This window comes from Aspergillus udagawae, assembly GCF_001078395.1.
Source record: "Aspergillus udagawae IFM 46973 DNA, scaffold_1, whole genome shotgun sequence".
Lineage (NCBI taxonomy): Eukaryota > Fungi > Ascomycota > Eurotiomycetes > Eurotiales > Aspergillaceae > Aspergillus > Aspergillus udagawae.
The window spans coordinates 3,013,679-3,028,882 of NW_025091264.1; the positions used below are offsets into that span (position 1 = coordinate 3,013,679).

Sequence of the window (15,204 nt, forward strand, 5' to 3'; positions counted from 1 at the left end):
GCAATCCATCCCAAGTTTCGCACCCCGTCAAACCCCTTGTATTTTCTCCGATACGTCCGTTTGCTCCTGTTGTGATTGCCCAGGGGCCGTTCCGCTGTCACTTTCTGCTGTTACCTGTGGGACCTAGGGCCTACGAGTCAGAACCTTGCGTGAGTCGAGATGGAGAATGAGACACATGCGACTGAGCTCTTGTCTATCATGGCTGCTTCGAGGGTCACCGCTTCTTTCTAGTGGTAGAAGAGGAGGAAAACATATCCAGAAGAAGGCGGCCAATGGATGCATGCTATGATCGACATGCACTGCTACAGCGGTGTGTCTGCCTTTTAGGTATCTAGCTAGGTATCTACTCCATACAGGACAGAGTCCGGAAGCAAGTAGCAACAACCTCTTTGGGTGAGGCGCCTCGCTCAAGCCTCTCGAGCAGCCAGCCCCCCTTTTGGACTGCGTTTCTTCGTTGGCAATTTTCAGCCTTCCCTTTGTCATTACTACGGAGTCCTCCGTACGATTTGACTTTTCAGACCAACCTAGGGTTGGGACTCGGGATGGTCGCGGAAATGTATATTAAAAGGGAAGCTGCAGGATTCCAAACCAGTACTCCGTACGTCGGTAGGAAATATGCAGCAGTAAGTAACTGAGAATACAGAGCAAGAAGCCTCAAAGAACAAAAATAGGCGCTAATGAGACTAGCGAGACTACTAGTCTACTACTGTATGTGGGCTGTCTTTAGTGCACTCTAGGGCGATCATGATCGACGAGACAGCCGTAGTTTAGCTTAGTTCAACAAAGGATACGACATTGTCATCTTGGGTGTCAAATCATGCAGGTTTCAACTTATGATTTTCACTGGATTCATAGTCTTCAATCATCGTTGATTAACATCAGCACGGCCTGTACAATCCAGTCCTTGCAGTTGCATCTATTTCTGTTTTCTGTCTGTCAGGAAGACACGTATTGTATTGTATAGAACCAGTACATACAAGAATCTCCTATTTCCAAGGCCGCATGTCCTGAACTGTCTACCTTAGCTCTGAATACTATAACCCATGGCCCGAGCCTGAATATGCTCAACGTATCCCTCACTGATGCAAATGACACCTCCAATCCGAGGTTAGATACTGACTTGGAAGAATCAAAGCGAAGCCACAATATGCATGTGGTACAAGGGGGGGCGTAATGGTGGTCGTGCAAGAGTAACTCAGGACTCTTTTCTCCACGGTAGTCAAGCAAGCGCCCCAGCCTTCCCAGCTCCCACACTATTCTTCCATTGTTGCTCCTGCAGGCTGGGCAGGTTGGGCAAGCAGGGCAAAGCACTCATACTTGTACTACGATCAGCAGATGGGCACCAGGATCCTAGTGCAACGATTGCATCCAGCGTCCAATCCGCGCGTGTGCCACCGCTCCGCTTCATTCTTGGGTGTTTCCATACGGGGATATCTTGCTTCTGGACGAGTATCGGCATTCAATCACGTTGGGATGACATCACGGTTATTCTCTCACGCATGTGTGGCCTTGGTCGATGACCGATTCGATGCATCGCGGCATCTTCCAGAGTGTGTGGCAAGAAGTGGGCAACGACCGTGACTTGTGCAGTTCTGTAGCCAGCTGGCAGTTCTCGTTGGGTTTTCCGCACTTGATGCTTCGCTAACTAGCCAGTCTAGCAGTTCCTCCACGTATCCCCTTGCCCTTCATCAACGGCTCATGAAACCACGTCCTCATGCTTCGACAAGACTCACGACAGGCCCTTCCTCTCAGTTTGATTCCCAACCACCTTCGTCCCGTCCGGTCTCGTCTCAAATCTCCGCGCCAGGACCCCGTGGTTGCACGAAACGGCTTCCGAATGCTGCGCCGCTTAGCCTAACGAGCTCCTGACGCTTGATGGCACGTGATACCAGAATACAGGATCCCCAGTGACGACGGGCAGCGTACACGGATACATAGTCGACCTGCATTCTGTCCTTCGTATCCTGGTGTCCGTTGCGATAACGATTTCCTCTTTCCCTTAATGCCCCGGACAACCAACAGCCAGGTTATATTCCTCTCCCATCGTTGCCGCTCGGTATATCACCGTGGTCCACGTAGAGAAGTCACGTATCAATCATCAGACACAGTGAGCCGGCAAGCACTGGTCGAACTAATCCATCGCCCTCTGAAATCAATCTTCTCCCAATGCCGAGATTCACGGTCTAATTCCCCTTCTCCACCCGCGACACCCGAAGCGCTAATTTCCTCTCCAACTCCTCCTTTTCGTCGGCGCTGGGTACCATCCCCATCGCGTTTTCGACCTGCGGCGAGAACCACAATCCGATAGATGCCCAGGCCATAAGGCCGACGCCGAAGAGGGCCCGCGTCTTGGGGGTGAGGGAGCGGTAGGAGCTGTACCAGCCAGAAGTTTTAGCTTCAGCATACGTGATGGAATGTTCATGTCTGCTGCGTACTACGTACCTCCATAAACTCATTGTGGATGCGCTTCGCCTTGGCTTTGGCTGTTTTCTTGGAGATGTGAATGAGCAAAGTTTGGCCGCGGAGCATACTGAGGACCCCATCTGTAGTCTAGTTTTGGGCTTGCTATTTTTGGTATAGCGTATAAATCTTCCTGCCTCAGGCAGTAAGGCATAGTATGTTCATCAGTGAATTGGAGAAGATAAGATTGAGCTCATATTAATATTAACAGTGTCTTGGTCGCTCAGAACAAGCAGGCATAAATTTCTAAGCCAGAGAACCTGCGTCGATTACTTAGATGAGCAACTAGTTGTATCAACCCTAGGACTGAGTTCGATCGTCCAATAGAGCAGTAGCGCTCCATGTGTGTACTGGTAGGGGACAAGATGGCATATCGCTCAAACGCATTGCTGTCCAACTAGCAGGGAATCGGTAAACAGACACAGGCTCCCGGGGCACGAAAGCTGCAAATAAGCACAAGTGACGAAAATGACATGAAAGCAAAGCAGTGTGCCAGGGACAGGAGACAGACCAGTAAAAATAATTTTCTACATTGATTATTGAGGAAAAAAAGGCAAAAAAAGTTCATCAGTCATCCACGTCTTACTATTTGCCGTAGGCACGGTCGATGTCGGCCCGGAACTTGTTGATGATCTTCTTGCGCTGCAGCTTCTGAGCCGCAGTCATGTAGCCCTGGTATTTGGTCAGCCCGTAGTTTGAAGAAGAGGGTGATAAAACTTACATTCTGAGGTGTCCACTCCTCATCAGACAACACGACACCATTGATGATCTCAATACCCTTGAGACCGCCAGCCTTGCCAGCGCTCTGGAGCTGCTTGAGGACAATGGACTTCAATTTCTCATTGTGAACCAGGGACTCGAGGCTGTCGCCATCAATGCCATTCTCACTGGCGATCTTCTTCAAGGCGACCTCAACGGGCACGATGATGGCAACGGGCTTGTCCTGGTCCTCGGCGGCATAGACACAGATGTTGCCAACCACGGGCGAGGAGCGATACACAGACTCGAGCTTCTCCAGAGCGATGTATTCACCGTTGAGCGTCTTGACCAGGTTCTTCTTGCGGTCAATGATCTTCAGATGGCCGTACTTGTCGAACTCGCCAATATCACCGGTCCTGAACCAGCCGTCCTCGGTGAAGGCGGCCTTGGTCTCTTCCTCATTGTCCCAATAGTACGTGGTCACACTACCGCCGCGGATGAGGATTTCTCCCTGAGGCGGATTGTTCTTGGTGAAGTAGCCGGCATCCGGGAAATCGACGAGCTTGACTTCGACGCAGCCAGGAATTTCACCCAGGGCATCCGGGTTCCAGGCCATAGGGTCGTTGAGAGCGCCCATAGCTGAGGTCTCGGTCAAACCATAGCCACTGATCATCGGGGCGATGGCCATAGATAGAAACTTCTGAGTCTCCTTAGAGACCGGTCCACCACCATTCATCACAATACGCAGTCTACCACCAGTAGCTTCCTTCAACTTACGGAACACGACGGCATCCAGAAGGGAGGCACCCATGTTAGATCCAGGGAATCCATTTGTCATCAGGAAGGTCTTTGCGGACATTGCGCCCCAGAACAGGCCCCTTACAAGGAAGCTGGCCTTGTTCAAGTTGTTGAGTACACCTTTCTTCACTGACTCCCAGACAGCCGGGACACCCACGAGAATCGTTGGCTTCAACTCGCGGATATCACCCTTGCTGTTGCGCATCGAGGCATCCGACAGAGTTCGGGGGTTTCCGTAGCCCATTGTGCCACCCCAGAACAAGCAAAGGTTCTCAAACATGAACTCCAGGATGTGCGCTTGAGGAAGGTAGGTAAGCAGAGTATCGGAGGGTCCGATGTAAGGGCCAACAATCGCATCGATACCAGCAGCTGTAGAAGAGACGCGTTAACTTCGCCAATATGCAATATTTTCACAAATCTGCTAACTTACTGGCAGCGATGACATTCTTGTGGGTCAGAGGCACACCCTTTGGTGGACCCGTGGAACCGGAGGTGTACATAATGCAGCAGAGGCCCTCGGGAGACGGGGGCACTGGGTCGACAGGGTTCTCCTCTCCCAGCTTTCGCAAGTCCTCAATGCTCATGATGTTTAAGTAGTCGAAATCAGCCTTGAGCTTGTCCAGATCCTCCTGCTTAACCTCCTGGTCGGTGTTGTAGATAACGTGCTTGATAGACTTAACATCGGCGAGAACATTGGTAAGAGAACGGATAAGACCGGGGTCGAGGAAGATAGCAAGACTCGACGTCTGAACCAAAGAGTGCTTCAGTCCTTCCTCTCCAAGAGTGTCGTAAGCAGTAACGACGGTCAATGATTGAGATGCAGCACCTGTTTGGATTCAAGTATATTAGTCAGTAGCCTATCGCAGGGGTTACAGAATACGGCGAACGAACCGTGTGACATGGCCAGCCAATGTGCACTTGAAAGAGATATATGTCAGCGATCAATTCCTCTCTATAAATACTGCCGGTAAAGCTCACCTTGTGGCACCGTAAAGGTGAATCTTGTTATCTTTCTCCAACCCCAGCTTGCGCAACCCACAACCCAATTCCAACGCAAGGCGTTCATATTCAACGAAGCTCTTGTAAGTATAACCGCTCATCTCAAAATACGTCCACTGTTTGTCAACCTCCTGCTCGACACCGTCGACAATCTTCTTGACCTTCTTGTTCTCCACATGAGTTTTGATAAGGCGACGGGTACCGACGGCCTTTGCGTTACCGAACATGCGCGCAGACCGTCTGAAAACATCGTAGGTAGTTGCGACATCCTCCGCGGGCCGCAGGATGAGGTTGTCTTTGGCCTGTGGCAATCTACGAGGAATGGTCTCTCCCGGTACGGGCTCGTAGCCAGAAGCCTCCACTGTGAATGGAGGCTTCTTGGACATCCGGGGTTGGAGCTGGATGTCTCGCTTCGACATTTTGAATTGCGATCACGAAGATCCGGGGAGCTGTACGACGAGGATCGGACGGCTAGAAACGGTACTAACAGCTCCTGTTTGATCGACCGAAACCGTCAGCAGCTATTGCAATCACCGCAATCTCACGGATATTTTCGAAGAATAATACGACAAAATTAGAAGCGTAGGTGGTGAATTGGGGGTGGTCATAAAGCTTTCCAAGACGTACAGGACTGGAGATTCAAGTTGAATGCAAGAGAGAGGCGGGAACGCCGGAGAATGGATCGAGGAGGAGTGGAGAGGGGATCAAAAATATATAGGGACAAAGCGCAGACACTCAAGAAGACCAAGAGGGGGAAAGTCTGGGCCTAGGAAGAAAGAGAGGGGAGAGCAGGATGAAGCCGCGCGCAGGTGAGCGAGTTGGCTGCGGATGAAGTCAGAACCTAAGGGTAGTGTTTGTGGCTGGGCTTTCTTGACGGGGGGGCCCAAGCTGCGGTTCGTCGCTGCTATGACGCTACAGGGACAACAGCAAGCAAAAACAACAACAAAGCGGCTTGAATCCCCCTTTGCTTTTTCTCTATTAATTCTATTGAAGCCTCAGCTCCTTTTTAATCTCTGAATATTTTGGACCATGACACCAGTTGAGCAAGCCCAGGTCGGGAAGATCAAAAGTTACATGCACTGTAACCGTTCGCTGGGAGCTATGCCGCGGTTCGAGCATCAATACAGCCGAACAGATCGCTTCTGATCATGGATTGAGATTAACCTGTGGATAATTAATTTACTTCACGACAAGCATCAGGTGCTCTAGTTTCCTCGTTGTCTCACGTCTGCTCAGATGCCTTGTCCGTCGCAGTCACTTTGTGGAAGCGACCTCTCTACGGGGAAAGCTCAGTTCCGACGATCCTTGACCTTAGTCTCCTTTTGTTGGGACTTTTGCCCAACGCAATGACTGGACTCAATCATGGTCGACCTCTAAGCCATAAGTCTAGGCAGTAGGCAGCTAGGCAACTTGGAGACTTGGAAGAGACTCTTGTACACTTTTCATTCGTTCCTGGACTTAAGGTTCGCAGTGACTGAGCAGATGGCGACTGGTCATGCCGCATGCCACAGCCCAGGTCCCGTGACCTGGAGCTCTTTTACCCCAGACCAGAATTTTTAGAGGTTCGACCAATCAGTTGTTCTTCCTTCTGGATAGCTTCATAGCTTTGAAAACTGGTAATCAGTCTTTGTTCCTGATCATTATCCTCGGAGTGTGCATCTGTCACAAGCTCTGAGACAAGATAAAATTCCGATTTACAGGGTACATGGCGCTACGCCGTTTATCCTTGACACAACAGCGGCTAATTATGCGTAGGTACCTCGCTAGAGAACAGCTCGGAGCTCGATCCTCGGAGCTTATGCGCAGGGGCTTTATGCCTATACTTTATGCCTAGACTGTGACTGAACTGCTCGCACAGAGGTAAAATTCAGCAAAGGTAGTATGGATCAGACAGAGGTTCTGAATAATTTTCTCTCGTTGATTGGCGAGGAGGTGGAAGATGCCGAAGAGGGTATGTACTTGTAGCTGAGCCATAGTAGAGGGGAAAAATCTAAAAAAAAAAAAAAAAAAAAAAAAAGGAAAAGCCAGAAAATTAATTCTCTCCAGAATCCTTCCTCCTATTCTCAAGAGACATCCCCTCCGCGAACCTAGGCTTTGTCGACTCCCGCGCGACAACCGTCGACGTGACCATCCACGGCCAAGACTACTCGATTAGCCAGTCTCCCACCCTCCTCTCCTCATCTCGAGCAGGAGGAACAACAGGCGCAGGTAAACCTTCCCCTCCATCAAATTGAGCTCTCGAGACCATTCAGCTAACCCCTCCCAGTGCTGTGGAAAATCACCCCCGCCTTCGCAGAATGGATCTCAGACGCTCAATCAAACCCTCTCTGGAAACACTCTTTCCTGACCTCCTCCTCGACAGTCGTTGAGCTCGGCTGCGGCATCTCAGGCCTGATAGCGCTCGCTCTCGGCCCGTCGATACGGCATTACGTCGCAACAGACCAGGAATACGTCCACCGACTTCTCCGCGAGAACCTCGAGAACAACAAGTCCGTTGCAGCATCAACCACCGCAAAACCCCAGCCCAAGGGCAAGAGCAAGAAGCGGGCGACGGGACAGCAGAAACCGCCGCGCAAGCAGGACGGGCCAGGGTCATCCAATATCACCTTTGCCGCGCTGGATTGGGAACTGGATGTTCCGGCGTCGTTGAAAGATAGTATCGGGCTTTCTGGGAACGATGACCATGACGACGAGGAAGGAGACGATAAAGGGTTTGATCTCCTCCTATCGTGCGATTGTATCTACAACGAGGCGCTTGTTGCCCCGTTTGTGCGCACGTGCGCGGATTTCTGTCGATTGAGGCCGGCTCATACGACGGCAGGGCGGCGAGCAGGCCGGCCCCCGACAATCTGCATTATTGCGCAGCAGCAGCGGTCTCCGGATGTCTTTGAGGCGTGGCTGCAGGAGACTCTGACGGTGTTTCGCGTGTGGCGGCTGAGCGATGAGGCGCTGGGTAAGGGGCTCAGATCGGGGACAGGCTACGTTGTGCATCTTTTACTGTTGAGAGATGATGCGTAGGGAAGAGGTTACAGGCGAATGGGTGTCTATGCTGATATCTCAGATAATCAAGTCTGATTTAACCCACTAATGAACAAATATCGAGTCGTCCACTTGGAATTCTTGAAGTCGGGAAAATCACTCCAGTCCCATGCGCTCAGCTGGATTTGGCCCCTGGACGATCTCTTTGATCATATCTGTGCATGGGGGGAAGTCGTGTCTCCAGATGGATTCCCCAACCCCCTTCATATTCGCTAGGACGGAAGGCGAAAGTGCCAGCGGAGCAATTCGTCTGCAACACGGTTGGGGTTCATTTTCCTTTCGGCATATAGGATCTAACGCTGTGCCGTCGACATCAAAGTGATCATAACTAAAGTAAATGATTTTGTAGGCAACCTAAAGGCAGATGAGTAAGAGGTTAATAGCTCGCCAAACGGTAAAAATCACTGGCATCGGGGTTGACAGAAACTAGATACTTTAACAAAAGCATCATGCATCGATCTAGTAAGCAATATGCCATTCTGAATTGAGTTAATAGGCGGGCTATATCCCGTTGTGGCCTTTGTAATCCAGTGGCTAAAATTGCCTTCATTCCAATAATCTTCCTTCTCCAGAGGAAAGATATGGGCTGCTTCAAATCCAGTCCAGTCATCGAGATCGGGTACCACGTTTTTAGATCCAGACAAGACACATCTTCTGTCCCGAGCCCGCACTCCATCCCTGGAAGAGGTCTCTTGATCATTTTGGCTATGGGAGCATGTCCGGAGCACGGGTGTCTCATCAGTGAGTCTGATGTCGTCTAATATGTTAGCCAGATCCGTTCTGGCTTTTGTACGATTCTTATAATTCTCAGGTGAAGAATGAAGTGGACGACTCCCGCCATTTTGTTTCGGAGCCAGTCCAAGGCATCGCCAATTTGTTGGCCGTGGCTGCCAGGCTCTGTTTTATCACGCTGATTACCTGGATGTTTGCAATAAACTCTGCTATATACTTACCTCCAGCACAAAAGAGATCATAGTGTCCTTGTTCTAAGGGTTCGTCATTCAGCAGTATTGGCTGGCCAGTGGTACTTGAATAAATATTGATTAGTGTGTCAACAATGAGTAAGATGCTTGTGAGCATTTCGAAAAAGCTTTCATTCGTGATTGATCCATTTTGTTGCACACCACCAAGGAGTTTATGGGTTAAACCATTGTAAAACCATACATTCCGTGCGCGTGCATAAGACATTATGGCGTAGCAGGGGCATCCCAATCTTCCTAGCGTCTCAAATTAGGCGAGAAAAGTCCATCGCAGCGACAGCCTGTCGACAGAAATATTCTAATGGGAAAGTCAAAATTTGATCTTGCCATGGGAGGTAATGAGTCAAGATGAAGAGAGGATGAGGAAAGAGTACCTTAAGTGGAAGATGCGTTATAACATCATTCGCAATTAGGTTTCTGGGGATCAGGGACCACTTCAGCAGTTACCTGACTAATGGAGGCAACTGTACTATCCCGTCTTCACTGCTCTGATGGATTGGGGTTGCTGTCCGCAAAGAGGAAACCAGTGTACAATCAGGAAGAAGAAGAGAGAAGGGGGGGGAAAGGGAGAATCTACCCTTATATACGTCTCAGCGCCTACACCTTACCTCTGGGTGGTTGAATCTGTGAATATCTAGTTCTAAACCATTCATCTTGCATAGTGAATGAAGCGTTGCAGATGGGCCTTCACGAATAAAGGCCAACATTACGCGAGCTAGGCGCAACACTGCAGCAGAGACATGGATAAAGGAGGCTTCGCGAGAGGTGAAGGTAGCCTAGTGATAAGGTTACCCTAAAAAGATGTTAGCTGCGAGGTGTCACAACAAGGGGAGGTAATTATCTCTGTAGTAGGGGTCCTCGCTAAAGACAATTGCAGACTACCACAACTATATGTATCTATAGACATACCAGTAGATTGCGCCGCCCAAAATGAACTTAGAGCTCAAGGCCTATTATTACCAGGATCTCATTTCTAACATACTAACAAATAGACATGCAGGCATATACCAGCTAGGCCGATGACTATTTATTTCCAGTGCCTAGTCCCATAATTAGTTTACAATGCCTGGTTCCGCCGCTAGCTCATGAGACCATTAGCCACAAGGGATATAAAGCTAGGTCTGCGCGCTGCCTCTATTTCTTCAGTTTTGTGTATTCATTCAAGGGTACCATTAAGAATCAATTCTGTCTTTGCTGGATTATTAAGCCTATACAACTGGCGACAATCGTGGAGAGGTGTGAGGAACCGCAGAACTCAAGCTTTCTCGTTGCTCAGCGGTAGGATCTCGATCGATGATCGAGGAGATAGATTGTTTCGTGAAACCATTCGGTTTCGGAAGCGTTGTGGTTTCTTCGGGTGTGGGTAGAGACGCTGCCGGGGTGGGCAGAGGTCGCTCTGTCGGCTCCGACTTCACTGGACACCGCTCCCGGCCTTCTTCATCAGAAGCGGACGAATACTCCATGTCGTTGGAGTAGTTGTCGGGATCCGCCGGGGCAGACTCCACACGGCTTTCCTCAGTCGAGGCACGATTCACTGAAGATACAGGCGGGAGAGGAGCGTTGGGGTCAAAGACCACTCCGCAGACTTCCAACGCCCTAGACTGGCTTCCCAGGCTGCGATCCTTGTGCTTCTTCGTCAGATGGCACATGAAGCCATGAAGGGTCACAAAATCAGCTTTGCCGCAGCCCTGAACTGGGCATGTCAGATAGACCAAGCTGCCGTCGGATGGCCGCTTCCACAAGGCTCGTCCGGAAGGATCATGTGCTGCGGGACGTCCGTGGCGTTCCCCCCAAGCCTCTACATTCTTAATCGTGTATTTCTGTTTCCGCCTGATGGCATTGGCCGCTGACGGGTCATGCTGGATATGTTGTGTATGTTGTGGTGGAGGATGGTGAGGTGGGGGCGCTTGCACCGCCGGTGGTTGTTGCGGAATAGGACGTGGCTCCGGGGGGCTCTGTTGCTTAAAGAACGCAAGGGTCGTGGCTGCATTCGTTTCTGACAAGCGACGAGGCGGCGTGGGCCGCAGAGGCGGCGAGTCAATAGTTGCATTATACCCTAGTCCCATAGACTCTCTCTTTAGACGTTTTCTTTGTCTACGAAGCTCCTGGAGAAGAGAATCAGCGGTTATGTCACTGAAGGTCACAACATCACAATGCATATCATACCTCTTCTTCAGCTTCAGCATGCTCAGTCATCCTACGAAACTCCTCATCTTCCCGTTTCCGAATCGCAAGTAGTTGACTACGGGCCGCCATTCGTGCCGCCTCCTCCTGTTCTAATTGCCTCAACCGAGCTTCGATATGGTCTATAGCTGGAGGTTGACCAGGAGGGCCGGGTGGGCCTGGAGGTCCAGACGGACCAGGCTCCTGCATAGCCGGCGGAGGATGAAAAGGACGGTAGTAATGATGGTGGTGGTTCTGCATGGCGTGTTCTGGAGGGATAGGTTGGTTTGGATTCATTGCGATTGGGTGGAATCGAGGCAGACTCATGTTCACAGCATGGCCAGGAAGGCCATTGATGCCATGCTCGTGAACTGGGGGAGGCACAGGAGGTGGTGCGGCCACCGTCATGATGAATCAGGTTTCAGACTTTACTAATGTTCAAGTCTACTCGAATCTCTCCTGTGTATCGAAGAGCATGCAGTCAGTTGTGGGTTGGCTTTGTAGTCGTCAGAAGAATGAAACCGCCTCGCAAGGAAGGGGATGTGTAGATGGAGACAGATAAAGACGAGAACAGAGAGATACAAGTATTATCAATTAGATAAAATGTAAACAATATGTTGGACGATTATATGAGTGAGTACTTCGAAGGAAGGAAAGAAAGGTATGAAAGGACGGAGAAGAATGATAGAAAGGCAATGGACACTGGAGATTGGAGGGAAATAAGGAAAATACAGGACTGAAAAATCAAGACTTACCTGCACTTGCAGGGTGGGTTTGCAGCGAAATCGAAGTAGTACAATACAAGCTCACCAATAGAGTCACAAAAAGGCAAAAAAGCAGAAAAGAAGAAAAACAAACTGCTAGTGTGGCTGTCCTAGCTGCACCTTGCCCGTTTTTCTGCTTTCTAGATCATTAGAAATTTCCCGTGGACCCCCCAGTTGTTGATTGACGCCCGCTAGGGTGACTATTCTGGAGCAGAAGAATACAAGTGGTAACGGTTGACGCAAGGGATTTCTAATGGTTGGATTGATATGAAAACAAGGATTGAGTTTAGATACTGATTGAAGTATGTAACTAGTGGTCTACTCCTAGACAGGTAAGTTGAGATTAAATGCTAAACAATCTTAATCTCTTTGCGATAGGCAAGGTAAGGTAAAATGAAGCGAAAAAATAAATAAATAAATAAATGAACAAATAGACGAACAAATAGACTAGATGCAAATTGATTTGGACAGCTCTCATCAGCTAAGAGGCTAGACTAGTAGTCTAAGATACTAGTAGTAGTTCTGTTTTATAGAGTAAACCCAGTGGACTTTTGTGGTCATCAGAAAACAAACAAATCCATGGGTCAAGGCAGGGACTTGCAACAGCACTAAAGTTAGTGAGCTCCAGTAACAGATGCAGGTGCAGAAGTATAATAATAATAATACGAGGAGAGTAAGTATTGTGGATATTCACCTTAAGATGCACATTGAAAAAATTCTTGATCATGAGAAAGCTCTTATTTTTCATGCTGACTTTGATAAAGTGTATCTGAGGTCAATTGAACTTGGTTAGATGCAAGTAAGTAGTACCAGAAGCCAAAGGGAGTGTGGATTGACTGGATTTACTTGGACGGCCTACAAATCAGGCGTAGTGCAATCGTTTATTATTGCATAGATTGAATCAGGGTTCCCTTTCAAAAACAAGGACCACTACTGTCACACTAGTGACAAACACAATCCATAAAATGTTAGGACTAAATGTACGGGGCCTTGTTTTCTGGATTAAGACTGGCTACTCACATTTGGCGGTGACAATGACTCCCAGAATTACAACAGAGAAGAAGAGAAAAGAATTAATCTGTGCCTTGGCCAACTACTGTAAGTACTACAAGCAATCCCAGGAAGTAAGAACCATTATTCATGGATAGATAAAACATCCCCAAATCAAAATAGAGGGGAATCAAGGACTGAGCCATTGCTAAAGTTTGACATGTATCAAGAAGTTCCAAGATCAGGTTTCTAACACATTAACAACATGGACTATTCCTCTACACATTCTTGGCATCATGAAATTATTATTACTAGTAAACTCGATGAGGATAATAAAATGGTAATACTCTTATCTTTGGGAATGCTTGTGACCCAGTAGACTAGGTGTACATCTCTCAGTCGATGGGATCTCCTTTCATTGTGTTTTTCATTTTCCTGAAGGGCGAAGAAAATGGAAGAAGGGTATGAAGAAAATAACCCCTCCACTTAATTTATTTATAGTGGATAACAGCCAATGGGCATCGGGCGATCTACTTTCGTATGTCACACAAAGGAGCTGGGCAGATAGAATGCTATAGAAGCTGGAACAAGTCCCAGCTGATCTCTATTGTCTGTCACAAGAGGTACAATAATGCATCAAAATGTCTTTTGATTTTTTTTGTGCCGAACCCCCATAAGAGGAGCCAAACTACCATGGAAGCTCGAAAACACGGACGAGGTCACCAGAGCCATCCATGAGAAATCAATTCACTTGAAATTGATCTTGGTCATTATGAAGAGAAATTAAAAGCATCTTCGTTCCATGTTTCTCAGGGGGTGAGCATTGAAAAGTCACCATAATGTAATTATGACCAAGTGGGGGGAGCCAGAAAGTCGAATAAATCGATACAAGAATAATTCGATACAATATTGTTATTATTATTATTATTATTGACAACTGATCAACAACAGTTCTCGTACAGTAAAACTTCATCATAGCTATCGGATTAGTAACTATGCCAACCCTTCAACTCCTTTTATTTTTAATTTGTATTCCCCAGAATCTATCCTCTTTCCATCTTCCAGATATAATGCCTTATTGGCTGCTCTGGATCATCAACTCCTGATGCATGGTTCAGTCGATCAGAGGATGGCCATTGAGTACGTAAGAATCTAATGCGAAATTTCATCAACGAATGGGCTTGTAGCTCAGTGGTAGTAGCGCTCGCTTTGCATTCATAAATGCAGGTCTTCAAACCATAATTGCGAGAGGTCCGGGGTTCAATCCCCCGTGAGTCCATTTTTTTTTTTCACTCCCATCCATCGTGAATAAAGATGACAGAGTTTGCAAAATAATAATAATACAAACAATGGCATGGAATGAACCCCCAATGAAAAGCTACTGCGTTATTGGACGCGAGGTCTATCCGCTATTATGGTTCAATGTAATCATACTGTACGAAGCATCCAGGACACTTGAGCCGAGTCAAAAGCAATCTGTATCCACTCACGGAATTCCTCACCCTACAAAATGTATGGCGGTCGAGTAGTTGATTTGTTTATTCATTCTGCATTGCTACTGCAACTCTGCAAGTCTCCCAGTGGAGATTGGCAAAAGCTGTGGGAATCCGATAAGAGAAAATCCAGGCCCTGACAGTTGACACCATTTTTATAGAAATCGAACTAACATTGTGATAATCCTATCAGCATGACTACTATTGATGACATGATTCGACGATCATGGTCGTGCTCCCTCCTTGATTGACTTGGACGCTCCCTATATTGGCTTTGGATATTAGCTACTCCGTAGATAGACTCCGTATCGTCTACGAATGGACAAAGAGAGCCTGTAGGTCACTCGGACTCTGTAAAGTGTAAATGTATCCTATGCTCCAGTGGTGATCCACTCAAGTTGTAAATAATCAAGGTTAAATCAATAATGGCTCGAGTCACGAAAGTAGGAGCCCTTTCCCCCCTTTGCTTCCTTCTGTTTGGAGGCCAGGATTGTCTCAGTTGGGTTCTCCCCAGGAGTGCAAGCCTACAGAATTACTAGGTAATGAGGATTAAACATTGCCTGAATGCACGTTGGAATGATTCGACATTCCTCCCCAACCCTTTCTTGCCAGAACTCTATCGACAGATCAAAAGTCGGTGGGATGCAAGGAATGAAACTAGTGTTGAGGGACCACCGACCATCAAATTTGACAATAATGGCATTTGGCACCTAGCAGTCAATTCATTAAGTCAATCATAACTGGAAATCCTGTCCAAGCTGTCCATCTTAATAAGGGTTCTGGCTTTGATCTCTTCAACGACCGCATGGCCATCCAGCG

The 15,204-nt window shown here is 48.2% G+C and overlaps 3 protein-coding genes and 1 non-coding gene across 4 annotated transcripts; 2 read left to right on the forward strand and 2 right to left on the reverse strand.

Annotated features, from left to right (window-relative positions):
- Window positions 1-2,183: 2,183 nt before the first annotated feature.
- faa4 (long-chain fatty acid-CoA ligase FAA1) lies at window positions 2,184-5,375 on the reverse strand (the record flags this gene model as incomplete). The annotated part of the gene is made up of 6 exons (XM_043286473.1): window positions 2,184-2,373; window positions 3,047-3,132; window positions 3,182-4,326; window positions 4,388-4,783; window positions 4,849-4,874; window positions 4,936-5,375. 6 exons carry the CDS (start codon window positions 5,373-5,375, stop codon window positions 2,184-2,186), a joined length of 2,283 nt encoding a protein of 760 aa, XP_043142408.1.
- Window positions 5,376-6,837: 1,462 nt separating this feature from the next.
- On the forward strand, window positions 6,838-7,974 carry Aud_000971 (S-adenosylmethionine-dependent methyltransferase; the record flags this gene model as incomplete). Its single annotated transcript, XM_043286474.1, has 3 exons — window positions 6,838-6,907; window positions 7,003-7,164; window positions 7,223-7,974. 3 exons carry the CDS (start codon window positions 6,838-6,840, stop codon window positions 7,972-7,974), a joined length of 984 nt encoding a protein of 327 aa, XP_043142409.1.
- Window positions 7,975-10,183: 2,209 nt separating this feature from the next.
- Window positions 10,184-11,546, reverse strand: Aud_000972 (uncharacterized protein; the record flags this gene model as incomplete). The annotated part of the gene is made up of 2 exons (XM_043286475.1): window positions 10,184-11,080; window positions 11,142-11,546. 2 exons carry the CDS (start codon window positions 11,544-11,546, stop codon window positions 10,184-10,186), a joined length of 1,302 nt encoding a protein of 433 aa, XP_043142410.1.
- Window positions 11,547-14,069: 2,523 nt separating this feature from the next.
- On the forward strand, window positions 14,070-14,171 carry Aud_000973. Its single transcript has one exon. It is a non-coding gene; the product is annotated as a tRNA-Ala (tRNA).
- Window positions 14,172-15,204: the final 1,033 nt, after the last annotated feature.